The 22,209-nt window shown below is 39.1% G+C and overlaps 1 protein-coding gene across 9 annotated transcripts in view; it reads left to right on the top strand.

Moving 5' to 3' along the window:
• Window positions 1–2,090: 2,090 nt before the first annotated feature.
• Window positions 2,091–22,209, top strand: part of Wac (WW domain containing adaptor with coiled-coil) — a 74,322-nt gene continuing 54,203 nt past the window's right edge. For 5 of the 9 annotated variants that reach the window (XM_087896307.1, XM_087896303.1, XM_087896306.1 and 2 more), the window contains exons 1-3: window positions 2,633–2,738; window positions 3,098–3,134; window positions 4,597–4,792. In XM_087896307.1, the coding sequence (XP_087752433.1) occupies window positions 2,698–2,738; window positions 3,098–3,134; window positions 4,597–4,792 (274 nt within the window). In that variant the 5' untranslated portion in view covers window positions 2,633–2,697. Of the gene's footprint in view, window positions 2,228–2,569; window positions 2,739–2,885; window positions 2,997–3,097; window positions 3,135–4,596; window positions 4,793–22,209 lie in introns of those variants that run through there. The other 4 variants (XM_087896304.1, XM_087896309.1, XM_087896308.1 and 1 more) reach the window with 4 other exon arrangements.

Raw genomic sequence — 22,209 nt, 5'->3', positions numbered from 1 at the left:
CTGGAAGAACAATCAGTGATCTTAACTACTAAGCCATCTCTCCAGCCTGATTGGCTGTTTTTTTTTTTATTGTTGTTGTTTGTTTTGTTTTTGTCCAGCCAAGTTGGGCTGTTCTGTCATAGGTATATACTGTAGTGAATAAGCCAGAATTGTATCCTAGGCAGCTAAGGAAAAAAGGATTGAGAGTATTTTAGGATTTGTCTAAGCTAGACAACAAATTATTTATTTTTACAGGTGCTAGGAACTGAACTCAGGCCCTCGGGAAGAAGAGCTAGTACACTTAACCACTGAGCCTCATTTATCTCCAGCCATAGGCAGTAGATTTTTAAAAATAAACCTAATACTTGATTTGCATGCTAGGAAACACATACAACCTTTGTTATCTGTAGTCCTTATTTAATAAAGAAATCATGAACACTGACTACTCCTCTAGTAACAATGTTAAGTCCTCGTAAACTTCTGGTTCCATTTTCATCAACTAATTGGCTAATACATAAGATAATTTTATGTGTTTGTTTGAAGATATGTTCTTGAAAATAATTGTAAACATTTACAGGACACTCATGGCCAAAAGCACTAGTGGCAAGTGTGAATGAAACTAATCTAGCCCTGGTGTTTTTTCTATAACATTTACCAGATTCTTATTGTGTTTAGGATTACCAGACAGCATCTGAGCTAGCCCTGGGGGCACTTAAATAACAAAATCACTAAGACAAAAGCACAAGAATTGTGAAAACCATAGCATTACATACATAGTGTGAAATGAGAGGCAGGGTAGCATCGTTCAATCCTTGCAGAGAACAGTCGTTCAGGCATGTTAACATTCCCAGATCTTTGTAGTTGGATACAGATGTGGGAGCGACAAATCAATTTTATTGCATAACTAAATTTGGAAATATGGAATAATGAGTATCAGTGGTACATCTGGAACATTTCCTCCATAGTTCACTCCTATGTTACTTCATCAAAAGGAAAGAAGGAATGGTGATATTAGCAGGGAGGTGGTGGTGCATGCCTCTAATTCCAGCTGTCAGGAGGCAGAGGTAGGTGGATCTAAGAGTTGGAGACCAGCCTGGTCTACAGGGTGACTTCCAGGATGGCCAAAGCTACCCAGAGAATACAGAGAGAAAACCTATCTATTGATGCCAGTCTTCAAGATTTCTGTGCAAGATATGTAATACCTTTGTCCTCTTCGTTACTGATAGCTTCCATGGGCAGCTTTTTTTTAAACTATTTCTTATAATAATAATCTTAACATTTGATATGTGGATCTGACAAGCCCACAATATCATCATTTAAAATTTTTTCAGTTATAATTGCAAGGTCTCTTCCCACATTACACTAATTAGACTTGAGACATAACTTTTTGGATACCAAATTATCTTCTTGGTGCTTTATTATTATTTTTTCTTTGAAGGGGCATTTTTTTTCTGATGTGCATCTTACTCTCTTCTGTTTACTGCAATTCTTTCTGTTAAACCCATCTTCAGTACAATAACAAAGCAGTAGACTATCGCCAAGAAGAGGCTGTTGATGTTTTTCCTCCTCGTGTATCCCAAATAATTTATAGCAACCTCACTCAGCACAACGCACGGTTTTTTTTACCGCGGCATTCCCCAAAGGATTTTCTCCCAGGGAGGGGAAGAACGTCGCGGTGAGAAGGCTCCGTACCACCTTTCGGCCCGGCACTTAGATCTCCAGCGCCAAGGACGGCGTCCTAGCCCGGCAGGTGACTGCACCCTGGCCGCGCTTCCGGGTTTCAGTGGCCGGTTGAGGGCGACATCCGCCGCTGCCCACCGAGGCTCCGCGACAACTGTCCGGGCCGCCCAATTGGGGGCTTTCCGACCCCAACGCGAAGCCCGAGGGGCGGGGGCCGCGGCCGACTCGCGAAGGGCACCCCGCCCCCACCGCCGTTGCGCCTCTGGGCGCACGCGCAGCTGCCGCCGCTCCGCATTTAGTCCGCTATGGCGTCCCTCGCGCCCCACGGTTCTCCTCCCGAAGGCGGCTCCCACCCCGCGCAGCCCGGAGGTCCCGGGGCCCGTCTCTCGCAGGTCCCCGAGCACGACTACCCCTAAGGTGGAACGGGAGTGGCCAGACTCGAGAGTGAGGGAAGCAGCAACCGGAAAGGGCTTGCCGGGTCGCGGGACTACGAGCCCAGGCCTCAGTGGAAGAGGAGGGCGGGAGCAAGCCGAGGTTTGCCGAAGGCGGCGTTCTCAAGCCGTGAGGGGTGGGTAGGAGGGGGGTGTGGCGGAAACTGCCGAGCTTTTCCGAAGGCGGCCACGGCCGAGTTGCCCGGATGTAGTTGGTGGAGCAGCGGCGGCGGCGGTATCAGCGGCAGCGGCAGGAGGCGGCGAGCTTTAAGGACCCGGCAGCGGTGGCGGAGCCGGAGGAGGGGAAGGTGCTGGAGGTGCTCGCTCTCTGCGGGGGACCAGAACGCGGCCTCTCGCCCCCTCCCCCCGGCTCGCGCTGCCGCGGTGTAGTTGGTGCCGCTGTCCCGGCCGACCCTAAGCGGTGGTGACGGAGGGAGATGGCCCGGGAGCGCGGGCGCCAGTAACGGGGAGGTGCGGCGAGCCGCCGAGGGCGCGCCGAGTCCTGGTGCCGGGGCTGCCCGCTGCCCGCCCGCCTCCCGCGCGCGCGCCCGCCCGCCTCGCGGCCGCTCTCCCCCTCCCCGACATACACACACACAGCCGGGCATTGATGGTAATGTATGCGAGGAAACAGCAGAGACTCAGTGATGGGTAAATCGTCTTTTCGTTTCGGACCGGGCCGCAGCGGAGGGCGGGCGGGCGGGCGGGCGGGCGTCTTTATCGGGAGCTGGCCGCGCCGCCATTTTTGTTGTTAACCCCGATCGGGATCGGGCGGAGGAGGCGGCGGGCCGGGTCGGGCGGACAGGCGGGCACCCTCGGGGGCCTGGCGGGAGCGGCGAGCGGGCTGCGGACCGGATCCCGGCCTGGGCCTCTGAGCCCGGGAATTGTCCGCGGCGCGAATCCGCTCCGGTACGTTTGGTCGGGCCCACGGGCAGGGGCGGCCGGGGAGACCCGCTTTCTTCGTTTCCCGCGATGTCTCACGCCACGGCCCCCTTCTTACTGTTTTTCAGCTGTCACGACCGGAGAGGGGACTCTCAGCCTTTCCAGGTACCAGGCGATCCCGGGGTGGAGGGATTGGAAGGGGCCGGAGGGGGAAGGGAGGGACTGCTACTCGAGCGCAGGCTTCAGAAGTCGCTACAGGCCTTTCGGTGCAACAAATCCGAAAGTAGCACGACTGACCCGCTTAAAATTTGGTATTGGGTTCCATTAGTACTCTCCAAACTCGTGTAAGGACTTAACTTGAAAGGTGGCTAGAGGAAGTTTAGGGTTTTTCTTTTTCTTAAAGAAAAAATACAACCAGGAAGACCTAGTTTGGTTTGAGTGGGAAGGAATCGCTGGGGTGTAGCGAGAGGTGACTTCAGAGACACATTTACTTGTTTTGGGGAGCCAAAAGATAAATGGGAAGGTTTTAAAAGTAGATGAAAAGGAGAAGTACCTAAGTGAGTTACAGTTGTAAACTAACCTCTTACCATTTTGATTTCTAGTTCAAGTTAACCCCTTTCAAGGGAAAGGTTTTGTTTTTGTTTGAGTTAGTTTAAATTTTTTGTTACGTGGGCGCTTCATACTAATAGAAATGACTCTGGGTGTCTGTTCTTACGGAAGTGTTTGCGTGGAAAGTTTTAAAGATTTTGCTGAAGTGTCCTTCAAACCAGTAGCTGTCTGATGACAACAGAAGTAAATACTTAATGCCTCTGATCACTTTTAAAAGATGAAGGAATAGGAATAAGTCTTTCAAGGTTCTGTGGGCCAGACTGGCTCCAGTTTTACTCCTGTCTTAATCTTGTGAGTGCTGGATTACACGTGGGAGCCAGCAGGTTTCTCACCTGATGCTTGTGTTGTCTAGGAGCTTGCCACATGTCAGAATATTTGCATGTGTCAAAGATTATTGACCCCCTCCCCCATGTAACTACTCCTCTTGAAGAACTGATACATTGTGTTCATCTTAAGACAATGGCAGAGTAAAACCATTCTTTTAAGGGCATTTAGAATTTCCCTTCTTTAGAAGAATTGCTCACGAATCAGTTTTTTTTTTTTGTCAAATATTCTTACAGTTTAAAGAGTATTTTATCCCTGAAAGAGCTTGTAAATTAAGATTAGTGCTAGTGCTCTTTCTGAATCAAAGAAATGAAAAAAACTGTTGTCTTTTTTTAAAATTATAATCTTAAAACTTGTATTTTTACTGATGTACCTGAATGCATTAGCTGCAAAGCATAAATGAATTGTAGTTTAAGCTTTCAAAATGATTTTAGTTTCAAAGTGTGCCAAGATACTTGTTTTTTAAAGTTTACATAATAGGCCCCCATTTTGTGTTTTGTTGTTAGATTTGTTATCAGGAGTTGCATAGTAACTCTTGAACATGTAGATTTTCACTGAATGAGGGAAGTATTGAAAATGGAAATAAGTGAGTTTTGATATAAATGAAGTTAACACATCGAAATTTGTAATTTAAATAGGTAATTGAGTTTAAAGTTTCAACTTTTTCTCTCATTCCGGGGGTGATGTTTTACAGGCACTTAAGTATTCGTCAAAGAGTCACCCCAGTAGTGGTGATCACAGACATGAAAAGATGCGAGACGCCGCAGATCCTTCACCACCAAATAAAATGTTGCGGAGATCTGATAGTCCTGAAAACAAATACAGTGACAGCACAGGTCACAATAAGGCCAAAAATGTGCATACTCAAAGAGTTAGAGAAAGGGAAGGTGGTAAGTAGCTTTTTGGCCCAAACTGTCATGTCTGTTTACTTTTAGGATTAAAGGAATAGTGGTACATTTAGCGTGTCCAGCTTGAGGAAGTCACTGTGTGCTTATGTTACCAAGTTTGGATCCATTTTATTAAATTCAGCAGTCACTGTAGGAAAATGGTATTGGCATGCTCATAGACTCTAGTATTTGATGATAAAGAGTACATTTACAAATACAATCTTCTAAATGTTTACTAATGACAGTAGAGTCCATGAACAGTTTTCCAGGAAAGGAACTTTAAGTTCTTAAGGATTTCAGTTTAGTTTGAAGTCTTTGGTGCTTCACCTTATTTCCTAAGGTGTTCAAGTTTTTTTTAGTTATGCATTTAAAGAGGTTTATACATTTAAAGAGGAGGCTTCTCAAGGTGGCTTTTTTGTGATTCAGAAAATTTGTTTTTGTTGTAACCATTTAAAATACCCCTCCCCCTCCCACCCCCCAAGGTTTCTCTATAGCTTTGCAGCCAGCCTGTCCTGGAACTAGCTCTTGTAGATCAGGCTGCCCTCAAACTCAGAGATGTGTCTGCCTCTGTCTCCTGAGTGCTGGGATTAAAGATGTGTGCCACCACTGCCCATCTGTAACCATTTAAAATTTTCTTGCCTGTTTTTCCCCTAGTGTCCTGTTAAAGTTTAATTGAAATACTCAACTTTAAAGATAGTCCTTTTTAGGAATTTTTATTTTACCTTTTGAGATAGGGCCTCATATAGTGAGGCTTACTTCAAATGAGTTATTTAGCTAAGGATGATTAAGTTAGCCACATTTCTTTTTTACGTGCTGATACCTTCTTGTTACCTGCTCAGACTGTGGTGGGAACTGGGAATAAGTACATTTGTAGACTGACTTTCCTCTCAGTTTATAAATGTAGCCATTTGCTTCTAAAGACCACTTTGGTGGGATAAAATAATTTCACTAAGGTCATTAAAAGCCATGTATTTTTATTTCATAATAAGACCTTATTACTTGAGTAGATATCATTTAAAATGCTATTAGTTGAAAACTGGAGAAGGTCCACAGTAGTATACCATAGTCTTTTTTTTTTTTAATATTTTTATTTTATTTGCATTGGTATTTTCCCTGCATGTCTCTCTGTGGTGTGGATTCAGAGACAGCTGTTAGCTGCCATTTGGGTACTGGGAACAGAACCTGGGTCCTCTGGAAGAGCAGCAGTTAGTGCTCTTAACTGCTAAGCCATCTCTCCAGCCCCCCATACTACATGGGCTCTTTGATCTTACTTTTGACTAGTTCTTAATACCTTTAATTACTTTCAGAAAATATTTTGCATCATCTAGTTTACTCTTATTTTATTCTACCTTTTAGGGTAGAATTAGCTACACTCATTGTGATTATGTTTTGAGAAATATTGGCCTCTGCATAATTACTGGGTTGAGGAATTAATGGTCAGAAGAATGCTTTAGGTTGGAGTAATTGCATGGGAGGAAGATAGTTGCGTGGAGTATAGCTATAGCTTTATGCAGATAAACTACATGTTAAAGTGGCATTTTAGCAAGTGTTAGAAAATCTTGGGTACCAAAATTATGATTATCAGTTTTATGGATACATTTTCTGTAGTATTCCTTGCATCCTTGAGTAGTACTATTGATCACTCTCACTCTTTAGTGCTCATTTTACATATTAACTTTTGGAAGGCAAGAGTAATTGTACTTTTAGTATGCTTTTTGGTAATTGACACAAAAGGATATGCTGCTTGATCTGATAGACTCTCAAGTTGTTTTTTGTAACAACTGATCCCAATTACACATTCATTGCAAAATCCAGTAAGAAATTAATTTTACACACTTAAGAAAACCTATAAATGGTTTTACCTGCTTATACTGAGGCAATAAGTTCCTTTAGAGTTGAAATAATTCTCACTAAATTTTGCTATTTATTCATTCAACAAATGTTGGATGTGAATCATATGCTAAGAGTTGTGTGGTGGTCTTAGACGTCAAACTTAGGATGTGATCCTTTGCCTGGAAGTACTTGAGATTTTGAGTTTTTGACATGACACTAAGGCTTAATGGTGGTTTAGTTGCTTGCCTTTTCTGTATTTGTTTTCTGCATTTTGATTTTCATTCACCTTTGTAAATGAACTCATACTTGTTGGGTTTTGTTTCTTATTATATCTGGGGTGATTAGTTCCATTTGCAAGCAGTTTGTTAGTCTATTTTTACCGCTAGTCATTTGTACCTCACTTTGTAATTCACTTCCATCACTTTTGTCTTCTTGAGCCTAACAGGTAGTATAACTCCATTCTTTCTTAGTCCTTTACACCAGGATAAAATAATCTTGTGGTTTTTGTTGTTTGCTTTTTTTTAATGTTTTGTTTATTTGAGAGGGTCAAAGGATAAAATATATACATATGTACACACACACCTAAGAAATCTCAAATCCTCAGTCATAATACTGACTTCTCCAATACATGCAGTTTTCCTTTCATTAAAAACAATTTCAAGGGGCTGGAGAGATGGCTCAGAGGTTAAGAACACTGGGCGTATGTGGAGGTCAGAAGTTCTCTCCTATGGTGTGGTGCCTGGGATCAAACTAGGCCCTCTACCCTCTGAACCTTCTCATCCCTAAAATGGTTTCATTTTTTGATCTTTTTGAAACAGTGGCCCATACTGGCCTTGAATTCCTGATTCTCCTGACTACATCTTTGAAGTGTTGGAGCATATCAGCAATCTTAATGTGCCAGTGATTCAACTCTGGAACTTTTTCCTTAACCTTAGAAAACACACAGGCTCCCACATAGCCTAAGAATGTGTGCTTGTAAATTTTGGTAATTAGAACAAATCATTTGTCTTGGAGCTTTCTGTCATGTCGTTATTTTTACATTTCTGATTTGCTTTTGAGAAATCACATTTTTGAGTTATTTTTATTATATTTCTATTTGGGTAGTCCACTTTGACTGTTTAAGACAGTCTTAACAAGACCTGATTTCTACTTAGCTGGATTAAAAACAAAAATGGGTATGACAAAAAAAATTGGAGTAACATACCTAGGACTTCTGCTCTCTAAGTTACAAGAAAGTTTTGTGTTTGCTGAAAACATAACTGTGCTAGTGAGAGTATGCAGTTTGGCTTTGGGGTAGCATTTCAGTTGACTGATGAAACAGTGAAGATGACACTGAGTTGGTTTGGTGCCTTTGAGACACATAGCAAGTGGTGTGACACTAATTCCCAATCATTCCAGAGCCTGGTATTTCAGGTTTTTGTATGTATATAAAATAGTGTGTGTGTGTATGTGTGTGTCCGTGTCCGTCCGTGTCCGTCCGTGTCTGTCCAGTCTCTTAAGGGCCTTAGGGCACTTTATTGTGGCAAAGTTCCTTTGTATTCTCATCTGATCACAGAGCTGCCCTTTGAAATCAGTTCGTAACTTGTATTGGTCTATTGATGAAATTGATCAAAATTCTGTTGCCAATTGTTGAAAGTAGCAAGCTAAGTTTTCCCTGCATATAAAACTTTATTTCTGCCCTCAGATTATACATCCTAGTACCTAGGCAAGGATGCTTTTGTGCGCACTGCCACCCTCTATGGTGATATGGTGATTCTATAAAAGACCCTGAGTGTTTTTTTTTATTACTATTATTTCAAATTTTTGCTACATAGTTTTTTCCCATACTATAAAAGACCCTGAGTGTTTTATTATTATTATTTCAAATTTTTGCTACATAGGGTTTTTTTTTCCATACAAGAACTAGAGTGACTTAATTAAGGTGTTGGACAGCTCATGCCACTCTGAGGTTTAAGAGTTTTTCAGTGACTTCAAATTCTTAATCTTGCTCTTACTATCATGAATGAATTGTTTTGTTTGTTTTGAAGATGGGGTCTAACCCAGGCTGGCCTTCAGTTCATGGCAGTTTTCTTGCCAGCTTCTGAGTGCTGGGGTTATACGCCATATACTCCTGAATAGTTAAAATTTAGTGTCAGATCCAAAGAGCTAGGTTTACTGTTTCATCTAGAGTTAGAAAGGAAAGAGGTAGATAGTTTGGTAAAGGAGAGCTACATAACAGGCTGAAGTAATTTGCTCATATCCATTGTGCCATTACCAAATTTGGGGTTGGGGGTGATACGGGGTTTAAAAGCAAAAAGAAGTGTGGAATAAAGGTAACCAAATTTGGCTGCTTGTCAGGATTGCAAATGGCTTATTCTATCATATCTGAATCACTCTGAATCATAGTGGTTAGTTGATGGAATCTAGAAAATGGAATTTTAAATTAAATTGGTACAAATATATATGTATGCTACAAAAATACAAATATAATATGTACTCACGCGTAAGTGATTTTTACAATCTAAAGCAAAGAAAAACCAGCCTTTAATTCACAGTACCAGAGAACCTAGACAACAAAGAGAAAAACCTAAGAGAAACATACATGAATCTAATCTACATAGGAAGGAGAAAAAGACAAGATCTCCTGAGTTAATTGGGACCATGGGAGAGGCTTGAAGGGGATGGGAGAGGAAGAGATGGGAGCCGAGAAAAATGTATTGCTCGGTAAAAACAAAAAAAACTGGTTCAATGTAGGTGTTTGTAATTTGCAGCTCTAGAGAGTTTCCAGCTCTCATCTTGCCATCATGAGGAGTCTTCACATTAGAGTGATTATTTACTAGAATATGTATTTTGTATTTTATAACTTTTTAAGGACTTTACTATCACCTTACTATACTAATAGATAGTATTATTTTTATGTATCTTAAATAGCAAACTTAATGTCTTGTGTCACAGGTATCTAGCTAATGTCTGACCCTAGAGAAGTTTCTAACCGATGTTAGCAACTGCATAGACCACTGGAAATAATGAATTTTGGTAATTATCGTCACTGTTTTAGATAAAATTATTTTAAGCACTAAAATCTCCCAACTCATGAAGTTGTCCTAGGATGTTTCAGTAGTAAACTTGAGGTCTTTTATGTTTGGAAATCAATCACTCAAGTCAGTGTATTTATAGTAACTTTAAGTGCCACCTATTTTCTAAAATTTGAGATGATTCATGAGTTCAAAGCACTTTGCTGTACAAGTCCAAAAGAACTTGATCCTCTTGGGAATCCATGGTAGAGCCAAGTTCTGAAAGTTGTCTATTGACCATTACATTTAAGGTGTAGCATGTAAACACAAACAACACACTTTCAGAAACAGTATTTAAAGGATATTTATTTTAGGCTGATAAATTAGCATATGCCTAGATATTTTTAAAAATTATTCTTAATTTATATGACAACATGTTCCAAAAAGTTCTGACCTACTTTATCTTCATAACTAGTTTATTCTGATAACGATGAAAGCAATATTTATAAAGCATGATACTTGGACTGTTCCTACTATGAGGAGAGGATGCATAAAACATTTTTTTATTTAATATTTGTAATTTATAAGAATAATTTTGATTATTAATACATAAAAGACTGTGCCTGTTGGAGATCCTTGAATTGTAAAGACTCTTGAGGGTTAAGTAATAAAGAACATTAATATTTTGATGTAATGATAAGAGACATCTTTTTGTTTTAATTTGGAGACTCTCTACGTAGCCCTGGCTGTTCTCAAATTGCATTGTAGACCAAGTTGGCCTTGAACTTACAGACAGATCCTGACTCTGCTACCCAATGCTGGGAATGAAGGTTAATTACCACCATGCCTACCCATGTTTAAGTTTTTCGAGACAGAGTCTCAATATGTTTCCTTGGCTGGCTTGGAAATTGCTGGCTTCTGATTCCAGTGTATGGGATTAAAGGTGTATGCCACCATACCTGGCTGAGATAGTTTTTTTTAAATGACCACTCAATACCAGCGTTGGTTGTGCTTTGAAAAAGTAGAATAACATATGTGAGTTAAGAAACTTGGGCCAGACTTACTTTTTGAGACCTTTTCTTTAGTAGGCTAGGGTGGCCTTGAATTTTCATATTTTCCCAAGAGTAGCCTGTCTTGATCCACTTACCCCACAGAAGCCACTTTCCTGCTTATTACTGAAACCTGTAAAATTTAAAATGTTGCTTCTTTGTTCTTATTTTATAGGTTTTGATTAGCGTTCAAGAGTCATCTTGTTTTTTCATTTAGACCTGTATGATTTCGGTTTGCATTTTGGCCCATGTCTACATGAATTAGTTCTAAATCATCATTATTTTTTAGTTTTCTTTTTGTTTCGTTTTACTGGCTTTTGCAGGTATGACTCTTTGCATATTATAGATTCCCCATTATCCTAGATGATTTTTGTGTTGGAACTGACACCCAAGGCGGGGCCTCATGCTAGGCAGTTGCTGTACCACTGAGCTGTTTCCTTCCTTAGAAATATTTGTTTGATTTTTTTTGGAAATAGTTTTTCCTTAGTATGATATAAGCAAATAGATTTGCTTAATAAGTCTTTTTTATTAATTTTTACTTGATATGTGGTTTTCCACATTGATAATAATGTAGATTTCATTTCTCTGTTTTTAAGGCCTATTTTGATATGTGTATTCTATTTTTGAGTAATGACTCAAGCATTTGGTTTTTTGAGACAGGGTTTATCTGTAGCTTTTTGGATCCTGACCTGGAACTTGCTCTGAAGGCCAGGCTGGCCTTGAACTCACAGAGATATCGCCTACCTCTGCCTCCCAAGTGTTGGGATTAAAGGTGAGCACCACCACCACCCAGTTGACTCAATTTGTGGATAGTAATGAGACTGCATGTAGGGAAATGTTTTGTCATCAAGCCTAAAAAATGTTTGACTAAATTATACTTACCCTATCCTTAAATTTTAAATTAATGAATTAATTGATATTTTTGAGCCAGTTTTACTGGGCTGCTTTCCTGGAACTCATCTATGTAGACCAGGCTGGTCTCACACTTGGGGTAATCCTGCTGCCTTCCAAGAGCTGGGATTACAGCTGTGTGCCCAGTAAAATATCAGTTATCTACCAGTTATTTTCTCTCCTAATATTTATTTACATTAATGATTATGTTACAGCAAATGTGGCATCTGCTACCAAATGTAGTTCTTGCTTACTAGTAGGTAATCATTGGGATGGATGTTTTCTACTCTTCAGTTGAAAGTTTGGATTCTTGGGTTCAGATTACTTAAATGCAGGATACAGTTTTAGTTCAATGTAAGTCTCTAAACATTATGTGTGTTTATATTAGCTGAAGTTATGATTACTTTTCTACAACAGTAACTGTGTCAGGAAGTTGTAGACAAATACAAATTAAGGAATGGATTTTTTTTTTTGAAGTCCCAGACTGTGTTCTTTTAGGCCACTGAGAAGAGGTTTTGCTCCTTGTAAGAGCATTCAGTGCCTCACTTTGTCACAGCTCTAGACCTGCTTAGCCAGCTTGGTGTTTGCTGTGAATGTAGGGGGCCTGGGTTAAGAATGAGATCAGCAAGAGATTGAGCATAGCCAAAATCCAAGAGTGTCCTCAGGAGTTCTGTTCGACTCTAATGTCCCACTGCTTTTGCCTTTTCCAGATGTTCCTTCTCAGTCACCCTTCGCCTTGTTTCTTTTCAACCAAGTAAAACTGCCATCCTAGTGCTTATTTTTATACTATTGTCTCTGTTTATAGCCTGCTCCAGCTTCACTCTTTTCTTGGCTAGTCTCTTACTAGAAGATAGTAGTTCTCTTCTCCTCCCAGCCCTTTTTCTTTCCTTGTGTGTATGTTTGTGTACCACTTGCATAACTGGTGTTGCAGAACAGGAAGCCAGAAGAGGATGCTATATTCTCTTCGATTGGATTTAAAGATGGTTGTAAGCTACTATGTGGGAGCTGGGAATCAAACCTAGATCCCAAGCTAGTGTTCTTAACTTTTGAGTCATTGCTCCAGACTTTAGTGTTTTGTCCCCATTTTAGAAAACCTGTTCGGATCCTGTTTCTATTTTACATTATAGTTGGTTTTTTTGTTTGTTTGTTTGTTTTAATATTTTGAGACAGGCTGTCAGGTAGCCCATGCTGTCCTTGACCTCACTGAATCCTTAAAATTCTGATCCATTGTCTCAAGAAGTGCAGGAATGACAGATGTGCACCACTTCCACAGCTGTTACACATGTTGCCGGTAACATGACTATATGGCTTTATTTATGCTAGGCAAACTCTCTATCACCTAGGTGAACTATATTCCCAGCCTCTATTGTAGTGCCTTTATGGTGATTTGTTTTTTACATATGTGATTTATATTCTACACTATAGATTTCTGGTAGTCAGAGATTGTTGCTGTTATTTTTGTCCATCCCTAAAAACATTGACACATTTTTCTCTATAATCTTCATTATTGAGAATCACTATTCTAATTTAAACTAGTGATTTATTGTGTTGGGATTTTATTTCTGAAGTGACTAATATTAACTGAAAGTGCCTTTGTAAATGTACCACTACTACACAGGTAAACTTCCATATTTTTAAAATAAATTGACTTTTGAAAAATAAATCCATTGTAAGCAAAAAGATATCCTCATTCAGCAGTGTGTCAGTCTTTTAAATAAACATCTTAGAGATTGAGTTGACTGATTTATGTTTCAAAGTCACTTGGCAGGTAAGTTGATGTTACATTGGAATTTTCACCTGAAACATGGTAAACCAAATTGATTTCTGTATCACAGTATTTTCATTAAATTCATTCTTTTCAGTAGCTAGACCTGTTCTCAGGGATAACAGAGTCAGGTTATATTTCAGTGAATGTTACAAGCTCTGAATTGGTTGGGGTTCTTTTGGCTGTTTTTTGAAGGAGTCATTATTTGAGAAGTGATGTCATCCATACCATCAGTGTGTTTGTGGTTGTTCTCTTTTGAATTTTAATTTAATATGCTTGCTTTTGAAAAATCAGCACACTGTTACCTTTCCAGTATTTTCTCATGAGACCTTCAGATAAAGCTGTCTTCTGAGTTTAAGAGGCATTCATTTATTTTTAAAGGTGCTGGGGTGGTAGGTGCTTTTCTCCTATTAGGCTCATAATTGACCAAAATTGAGAAATTCAGGGTTATTGACTTATAGATCTTGAAGTTTTGATTTGTTAGCCCTCTATTATTCCCTTCTTTATTATTTGTGAGTTTCATACATGAATATATTATACCTTGATCAATCTACCCTTTATTTTCTCCCCTTTTATGCCATTGCCCTCTTATTCTTTCTCTCAGTGCACTTCTTTTTTTTCCAAGATAGGGTTGCTCTCTGTTACAGTTCTAGTTGTCCTGAAACTCGCTCTGTAGACTAGGACGTCTGCTTGCCTCTGCCTCCGGAGTATTGGGGATTAAAGGCGTGCACCACCACTGCCTGGCCATGTGCTGCTCTTGACTCAGTAGTTCACTTAGTACTGACTTATATGTATCGGAGTAGGACCTTCTCTTATAGGCAGCAAGTATACCTTTTTAGAGCCTATCTCTAAAGAAAATTCTCTTTTCTCCTGAATCCATCATTTGCCAAAACTTCTGAGATAGGTGTGGGATGTCATGAGCTCTTCCTTATTCATGTTGGGATTTTGCCTACCTTCATCTTGTGCAGGTCTAGAGTATGCATTCCCAGTTACTGACGGTTCATGTGTGTAATGGTGCTGTGTAGATGTTACAGCAAATACTGTTTCACTACAGACAGCTGCTCCCTCTGGCTTTTAAACTGTTTCCCCTCTTTTAAGTTGATCCTAGAGCCTTGGTGGCAGTGGTTTGTAATAAAGATAAACGATTTACAGGTGACTATTTCACTATCTCTTTATTGTCTGCACGTGTGGGTTTCTAATTAGAGTTGAGAATTGCGCTTAACTACAGGTACAAAGGTAAGTTAGAGGTGTGTATTTAGAAAAATAATAATAGGTTATCCCAGGACGCCTATGACCTAGCTAGCCATTGTTTTTGTTTTGTTCCCTGTTTATGGGTGTGGGTACCAAGCTAACCCCGTCAAGTTTGACTTCAGTCCTGCGCTGTAAGTAGACCTTTAATCATTCAGAAAGTAGTTGGTTAGTCCCATAATATTTGGGCGACTGTTGCACCAGTGGGCATATCATTATGCCCAGTTAGTCATTATTATAAAGGGGCCATGCTCATTAAATATTTCCCTCTTCAGCATATAGTGAGCAAGTCAGTAGGTATGAAGATTCCATGTTGGTCCAGACTTGGTTTCTCCATGTCCTGTGACTCTCTGGTGTCAGCAATAGGGAGTCTTAGAAGTGATGTTTGAGGGATGCTTCTTGTAGATTCCACTGACTGAACAACTCAAAAAAGGTAACCCTTACCTGTCACTGGCTATTTAAATTTATAGGCTATATTTGTGGGGAAGGCAGTGTGACCAATTATACCCCAAGTAAGAGTGAATAGCATGCAGTGTCAGCCTTTCTGGTTCTGGGTTACCTCCCTCAGAATGATAATTTCCATTACCACCCATTTACTTTTTCATATTTTTCTAGCTGAATGATCCATTGTGTATGTAAACATGTATATATATAAATATAATATGTACATATGCGTATGTAAATATTTTAGGAAGCTTCTATAGTTTTTTCATAAGGCATTTTCAAATTTCTTAAGTGTCTTTCCCATTTCATACTACCCTGAGTCTCTGTGCCCCTTTCCTTTTTTGCCTCTTGCCCCCCATGATATCCTGCCTTCTGGTATTTCGGTACATTCACAAGATTAGCTAGCTAGCCTCTGCATGTGAGCGAGAACATGCATTGTTTGTTTTTCTCGGACCCTCAAAATGGTATTTTCTAGTACTAATCCATTTACTTGGACATTTCATTTATCTGATTTAGGTGAATAATCCATTGTGTATGTAAACTGTATTTTCATTGCTCATCAGTTGATGAACATCTAAGTTTCCATTTTCTATCTGTTGTGAATAGAGCAGCCATGAATACAAATTAGCAGTGTCTCTGTAACAGGAGTGGTATAGCTGGATCATGTGGTAAATCAGTCTTTAGATTCTTGGTGAGATGTATAGCTTGTAATGTCATTTGCCCCCTTCCATTTTGTGAGCTGTCTTTTCATTCAAATGATGGAATCCTTTGTTTATGGAGGCCTTTTAGTTTCATGGAGTATCGTTTATCCATTGTTGATTTTAATATCAGCACCACCAGTGTATTGTTAAAGTCCTTCTTGTGATGAAAATTGAAGCACATTTCACATTTTCTATGAGTTTTAGACTATCAGGATTACATGTCATGCTTTTAAGAGTGGAGTTTTATGCTGACTGGAGAGATAGCTCAGCAGTTAAGAGCACAGCTTCATGCATGCATTAGCATTGCCAGGGCATAAATTTCATTTTCATTTATGCAGAAGCCCTGCATCTTTGATGTTAGACATTTCAGCTCTTAGTTCAGTATTATTTCTGTTGGAGTCAGTAAAAGACAGGATGCATATGAAGTACTCTAATAAATAGTCTTTGGGTCTGTACTATATTAGTCAGAATATTGTGGTTAGGAATGGCCAGTGAAGAAGAAACTGTTGAAACGCTGAGGATCTAACTCAGTGAGAGAGTGTTTGCCTGATACTCTGTTTACAGTGTATTGATTCATACTGCCAGAAATCTTTGACTACTGACTGGATTCTAACATCTGTGAGAAATGTCCTTTTGAATCTGTCAATGTATGTGGAGGTGGCGAATACCAAGTGGAAAGAATATTAGGTATACCTCAGTTAAAATTTGGAGGTTAAAGCTTTCCTAGATTTTAGCATTCTGACTAAAAATATAACAACTTGATTACTACTTAAAAGAGAACCATATTGAAATTTATTATCACTAAACTCCTTTTCAAATAAATGGCTTCAAGGTTGTATAGGAGAAACTTCTGACTTTTGCTTTAATTTCTGCTTTGCAGAAATTTGCTATATATTCTGCAAACACATGCTAACTAAAGTTCCCAGTCTAGAAGGGTAGTGAAGGAATCGTTTCTTTTGAATATGTGGAGATGTTCATTTAGTGTTTTTATTTAGTACGTAATGGAGAACAGCAGACAGCAAAAGAGCCACCTTTGGTGTTTAACTTGAGGAAGGCTTAAAAATGTCAAGAATATTCCTTTAATCCCAGCATTGTAGAGGCAGAGACAGGTGGATATCTGTGAGCAATATTACTTTTATTGCTTTAATTAATTCTTTCCATGTGCCTTCTAGTTTGTCTTAAGTTGTCTTTTAAATATGCTATTCATTTTCAAGAACAAAATTCTCAGAAAGAAACAGAAAACTAGATCCAACTGCAGTTCCACTCCTGGGCATATATCCAAAGGATTCTATTCTACTGCAGGGATTGTTTTTTAAATTTGCAATTTTAAAAGATTAAAATATAATTGAATCATCTCCCCCTCAACCCGCTCTTTCCTCTAATCCTTCATATATTATCCACTCCTGACCCCAGCTCAAATTTATGTCCTCTTTTTTCTGAATTATTATGGTTGTATTTGTGTGTGTGTGTGTGGTTGTGTGCATGTGTGCACATGTATGTGTGGTTGCTGAATCCATTTAGTGTTGCTTGTTTGTATGTTTATAAGACTTGGTATTGGATTAAGGGGCTTATATCTACATCTCCCTCTCAGCAGAGATCATGCAGAGATCAGCAGAGATCATGTACTCTAGGGGTAGAACCCATGAGATTTTACATGTCTATTCGTGTTGTCCTTGCTCATGTCTTGTTAGGTAACTGTCTTGCTGAGGCTTGGGTGTAACTTCCCTGTGAGTTCTAGGAAATAAAGTCTCACAGCAGATTGCCTGGTCCCAAGTCTTACAATCTTTTCTGCCCCGTTTTCTGAATGTTTCTTGAGTCGTAGTGTATGCATCATACTGTACATTTCATACCAATTGGGGCTGGGTACCCCATGGTCAATTGTTCTCTGTATTTTTACCAGTAGGGCTTTTTGCAATGTTCTCCACCCCTGCAAAGAGTTTGATGAGGGCTATATTATATTACCACAGATTCGTGCACATCCATGTCTATTTCTGTTCTATTTAGAATAGTATGGAAATGGAATCAGCTTAGCTATTGTACATTATTTGTACATCAGCTGATGGATAGGTGATAAAATGTGGTTCATGTACATAATGCAGTTTTATTCAGTCATAAAGAAAAATGAAATTTAGAAAAAAAATGGATGAATGTGGAAAAACTTAATGAAATAACCCAGACTCAGGAAATGAAATAACTACATGATCTCTTTCATAAATGTGTTCTAGATTTTTTTTTTTTTTTGACATGGATTGTAGAGTAGAACTTGGGTCCTCATGCTTGTACAGCAAGCACTTTGCTGACTGAGGCATCTCTTGTCCCCAGACCTTAGCTGCTTATATGTGTATTTGTGTCAATGATGTGGTATAGTGGGTCATGAAACTAAGGGAGAGAGGGAAAATAGGTCTCCAGAATGAGATTGGGATGGCCATGAAAAGTGCCTGTGACATGAAAACAGAAAAAGTCTATGAGGATGGAAAGATGCAAGAGAGAGAATGTGGGGGGAAGATCTTAAAACAAGTTGTATTTTTAAAATACCATGAAGAAGCCAGGCAGTGGTGACACACGCGTTGGAGGCCAGCCTGGTCTACAAGAACTAGTTCCAGGACAGGCTCCAAAGCTACAGAGAAACTCTGTCTCAAAAAAACCATAATAATACTAATAATAAATACCATAAAGAAACATAACACTTGGTGTGCTAATTAAAAAGAAATACTTAACCTCAGAAAGAGTAGTTTTTTTTACCTCAAATTCATGGTATTAATACTAATTTTTGTTTCTGGTGGGTTTAATTTTAAGCTGAAAATACATAACTGGTAGTATGTTTCAGAGAGTGAAGACAACTTGCCTCTAAACTTAATGACCTGAGTTCAGTTTCTAGGGTATTTATTGTGAAACGGGGGAATCTGACTCACAAGTTTCTGGAATCCACATGTACACATAAATTTAATAGCAGTTAAAAGAGTATGAAAAGGCATTATACAGTTTTTATAAATTATTTTATTTGAGAATTTATGCATGAGAATGCTGTACTTCAGTGTTTCTATGGCTACCTCTTCTAGCTCCTTCAATCTATATATTTTTTTAAATTTTTATTTTATGTGTATAAGTGTTTTGCTTGTGCTTGTATCTGTGTGCACAACAGGCATGCCATGTTGGTGCTGGTAATCAAATGCTTGTCCTCAGCAAGAACAGTAAGTGGTCTGACTCTCTGAGCCGTCTCTTGGCCCTACTCTTCATAAGTTTATTAAAATTCAGGAAAAATTACTTGAGGATGCTATACATGAGTACACTGGATTTGCATATTTCTACATCATTCCAGTTCGTTCTATATTTCTCAACCACCCCTTCTAGAATTCATTTTTCTTTGCTTTGTACACAGTAATATACACACAATGCCTTACTGAGTCCAGTTGTGTTGCCCTTATTTGCATGTGTTTAGGGTTGATCACTTAGAATTGAGATCAGTATCCTCCCAGAAAACAGATTAGTTTGTTCTTGAATTAGCAGCTGTTGACTATATGAACCTCTCTGTCTCTATTATTCAGTTTCAAAGTGCCATTTAAGAAGAATGAGTGATGAAGAGCTGTGTTAACGTTCTAGGTTTAATAGAATGCAGATGTGGTATGAATATTGAAACCTAAATTTCAGCTGGGTGGGGTGGTGGTGACACCTTTAATCCATCTGAGGCAGGCGGATCTCTTGAGTTCAAGGCTAGCGTGGTATACAGAGCAAGTTCCAGAACAGGCTCCAAAAAGCTATAGAGAAACCCTGTCTCGATAAACCAAAAAAAAAAAAAAAAAAAGGCAAGAAATGGAATTTTCAAATACCTGGAATCAGTATAAATTGTAGGCCTTTGTAAACTTCAGCTGATAGTCTTAAGATTTAACGACTTAATTATCTTGCTTTTTCTTCATTTATTTTTGCTTAGCTGGCTCAAACTGGCTTCATAGCTGAGGTTAGTTAGCCTTTAATTCCTGAACCACTTGCCTGTACCTCATCAGTTTATGGATTATAACCATGCACCACCACATCTAGTTTAAAAGATCTTGACTTTGATATCTGTATCTTTGTCTGTAGCATCCGAGTCCCACTGACCTGTTTGAAGCACCTTTTCCTTGCTTGACAGTATTTCTCACAGTATTTCTTGACTGGAATTAGATAATTAACATAGCTTCTCCCTCCCTCCCAGGTTGTTCTTCTGAACACTCTAGCCACTATCACTGTGTAGATCAGGTTGACCTCAGTCACTTTTTATGAAAAGCATGTTTGTGATTTATGTAAAAATTTTTCATTACCTTCCTGTTGGCCTTGAAATAAAGAACAAACATTTGAAGGAATAGCTAGCTACAGCCTTTCTAACTTTGCTAGCTTGAGTTTTTTTGTTCTTGGTAGATGTCTTGTCTTCAGTGTATTAGATATTATTGCTCCTTCTGGCCCCTTTTACATATTTTTTATGTGATGTTTTACTCTGACATTTTTTTAACTTTTGGGGGACTCACCACTCAGCTCTCAAATTAATCACACATGGAATCTTACCTTGTTTCTTGGCAGCTTAAATTATCTGGACTACCTCTTGCCTCTGACCCTTTTCCTTTTCTTCTGTATATCTTACTTTCACTCTTACTCTGTGGTTGGCTGGGTGGCTGGGTGTGAGGCCCCTGATGTCCTCCTCCCCTTGTTCTCGTTGCATTTCTCCTTGGATTTATATTCTCATGCCTGCCAACCCTGCCTGTCCTTGTTCTGTCTCACTATTGGCCATTCAGCTCTTTGTTAGGGTCATCGGTGTTTTCAGGCAAAGAATCACAGCTTTACAGCATAAACAAAAGTCACATGGATTAATTTTTTTTTAATGGGCATTGGTGTTTTTCCATGGGTGTCAGGTCCCCTGAACAGTTGTGAACTGCTATGTACTTACTGGGAATTGAACCTGCATCCTATGGAAGAAAAGTCAGTGCTCTTAACCCCTGAGCCATCTCTCCAGTCCCCATATTTGTACTTCTTAAGCATTGATTTGCAAGCTACTTTCTCTAACCAGTAAACATCTAGCCTAGGGATTAATTAGCATGTTCTTTGTGGCATGTATCTTGCTTTGGTAAATATTGTGCTGGATATACTGTGAATATGTTGTAATGTTTTAATTTGGCTGCTGCTTTTCCTGTACCATTCATGTAAATTATTAAATGATGAAAGGAATTTTCTATTTTCAGGCCTGTAATACTTGTTTTCTCATTTGTGTCTTCCTTTAACTCTTTCACATGTAACTAGCAGATTGTTACCCTGTATAAAAAATGTTCTTGGTTGTCTTTATGACTACCCTCAAGACTTAACTTTGGTCCTCTCCGTATTACTTTTGTCTCTGGAGTTGTACATTTTCAGGTTCAGTCACACTGTTAGAGAATAGTAACAATTTACTGAAATGTAGTAATCAGAAGGGTTATAGTGACTGATGTTTTAATCACATTTTGTATTCATGACAGGAACAGAATGGTCAAGTGCTTGGTTACTCTAGAATCTTTCTTTACAAGGCCCTTAAACATATTTCTCCCCTTCTCTCCAGAGGATTTAACATATACAGCTAGTGGTTTTAAATTGTATCAGTTTTTCAGTGTATATTTTTTTCACCCAGTTTGACAGGCAGACCCATGCTTTTCATTTTTTGGCATGACTAGTAACATTGTACTATTTTTCAAAGTTTGATTTATGATTGCTTGAGGTATATAGGAATGCTGCTAGTCTCACATAATAAGATCTGTATGTACAAACTTGAAGTTGGTGTATGCAGGTTTATCATGCTTTCAAAAGTCACACAGAAGTTTGCAAGCCACTTAGAACTCTTACATGGCTTAGAAATTGTGGAGTTCAGGAACTAAGAATTTGATATGTGGTGGGAGATCTCGGATAGACATTAAGTTAAAACCTAAAAAATATTTATTTAAATAAGATTAAAACTATAATTTTGAGCCTTGATGATTAGAAACCATGGGCCCTTAAAATTCAGAGAAGTATAGTTTTCTTGTTATTCCTAGGGATTGGTTTCGTATCCTTCTCAAATACACTTCTACCATGTGTAAGTCATTTATAGAAAGTTTACTTAGATGGTATATACGGGTCGCCTGTAGAATATTGGTATGTGGTGGTACAGTATAACATTGATATGAAGTACAATATCTTGTAAGTAGTTGCTGTGCTGGTCTGTTGAAATGTTAGCAAAAAAAAGTCTGCATGCATGTTCAGTGTGATTCTCCCAAGTTTTTAAAAACGTTTGTATGTGATTGGAGTACTGTGGTATGTACATGTGGCATCCATGATTTACCTTTGAATTCTTAGTGACATTTTGTCTCTTGAATTATAAGAGAACCTTGGGATTGCACTTTGATTCAAATGACAGAAAGGTGCATATGGTATTGTAAAGATTGTTATAAACTCCACTCTTGAGTACTTGGTTGCATTAGGAGCTTTCATGTCAGTGATTGTGAACTGTTTATATCAGCACTGT

This window comes from Myodes glareolus, chromosome 14 (genome assembly GCF_982192425.1).
Source record: "Myodes glareolus chromosome 14, mMyoGla1.1, whole genome shotgun sequence".
Classification (NCBI taxonomy): domain Eukaryota; kingdom Metazoa; phylum Chordata; class Mammalia; order Rodentia; family Cricetidae; genus Myodes; species Myodes glareolus.
The sequence above is the reverse complement of the archived record's forward strand: the minus strand, read 5'-3'. Positions and strand labels throughout refer to the sequence as shown.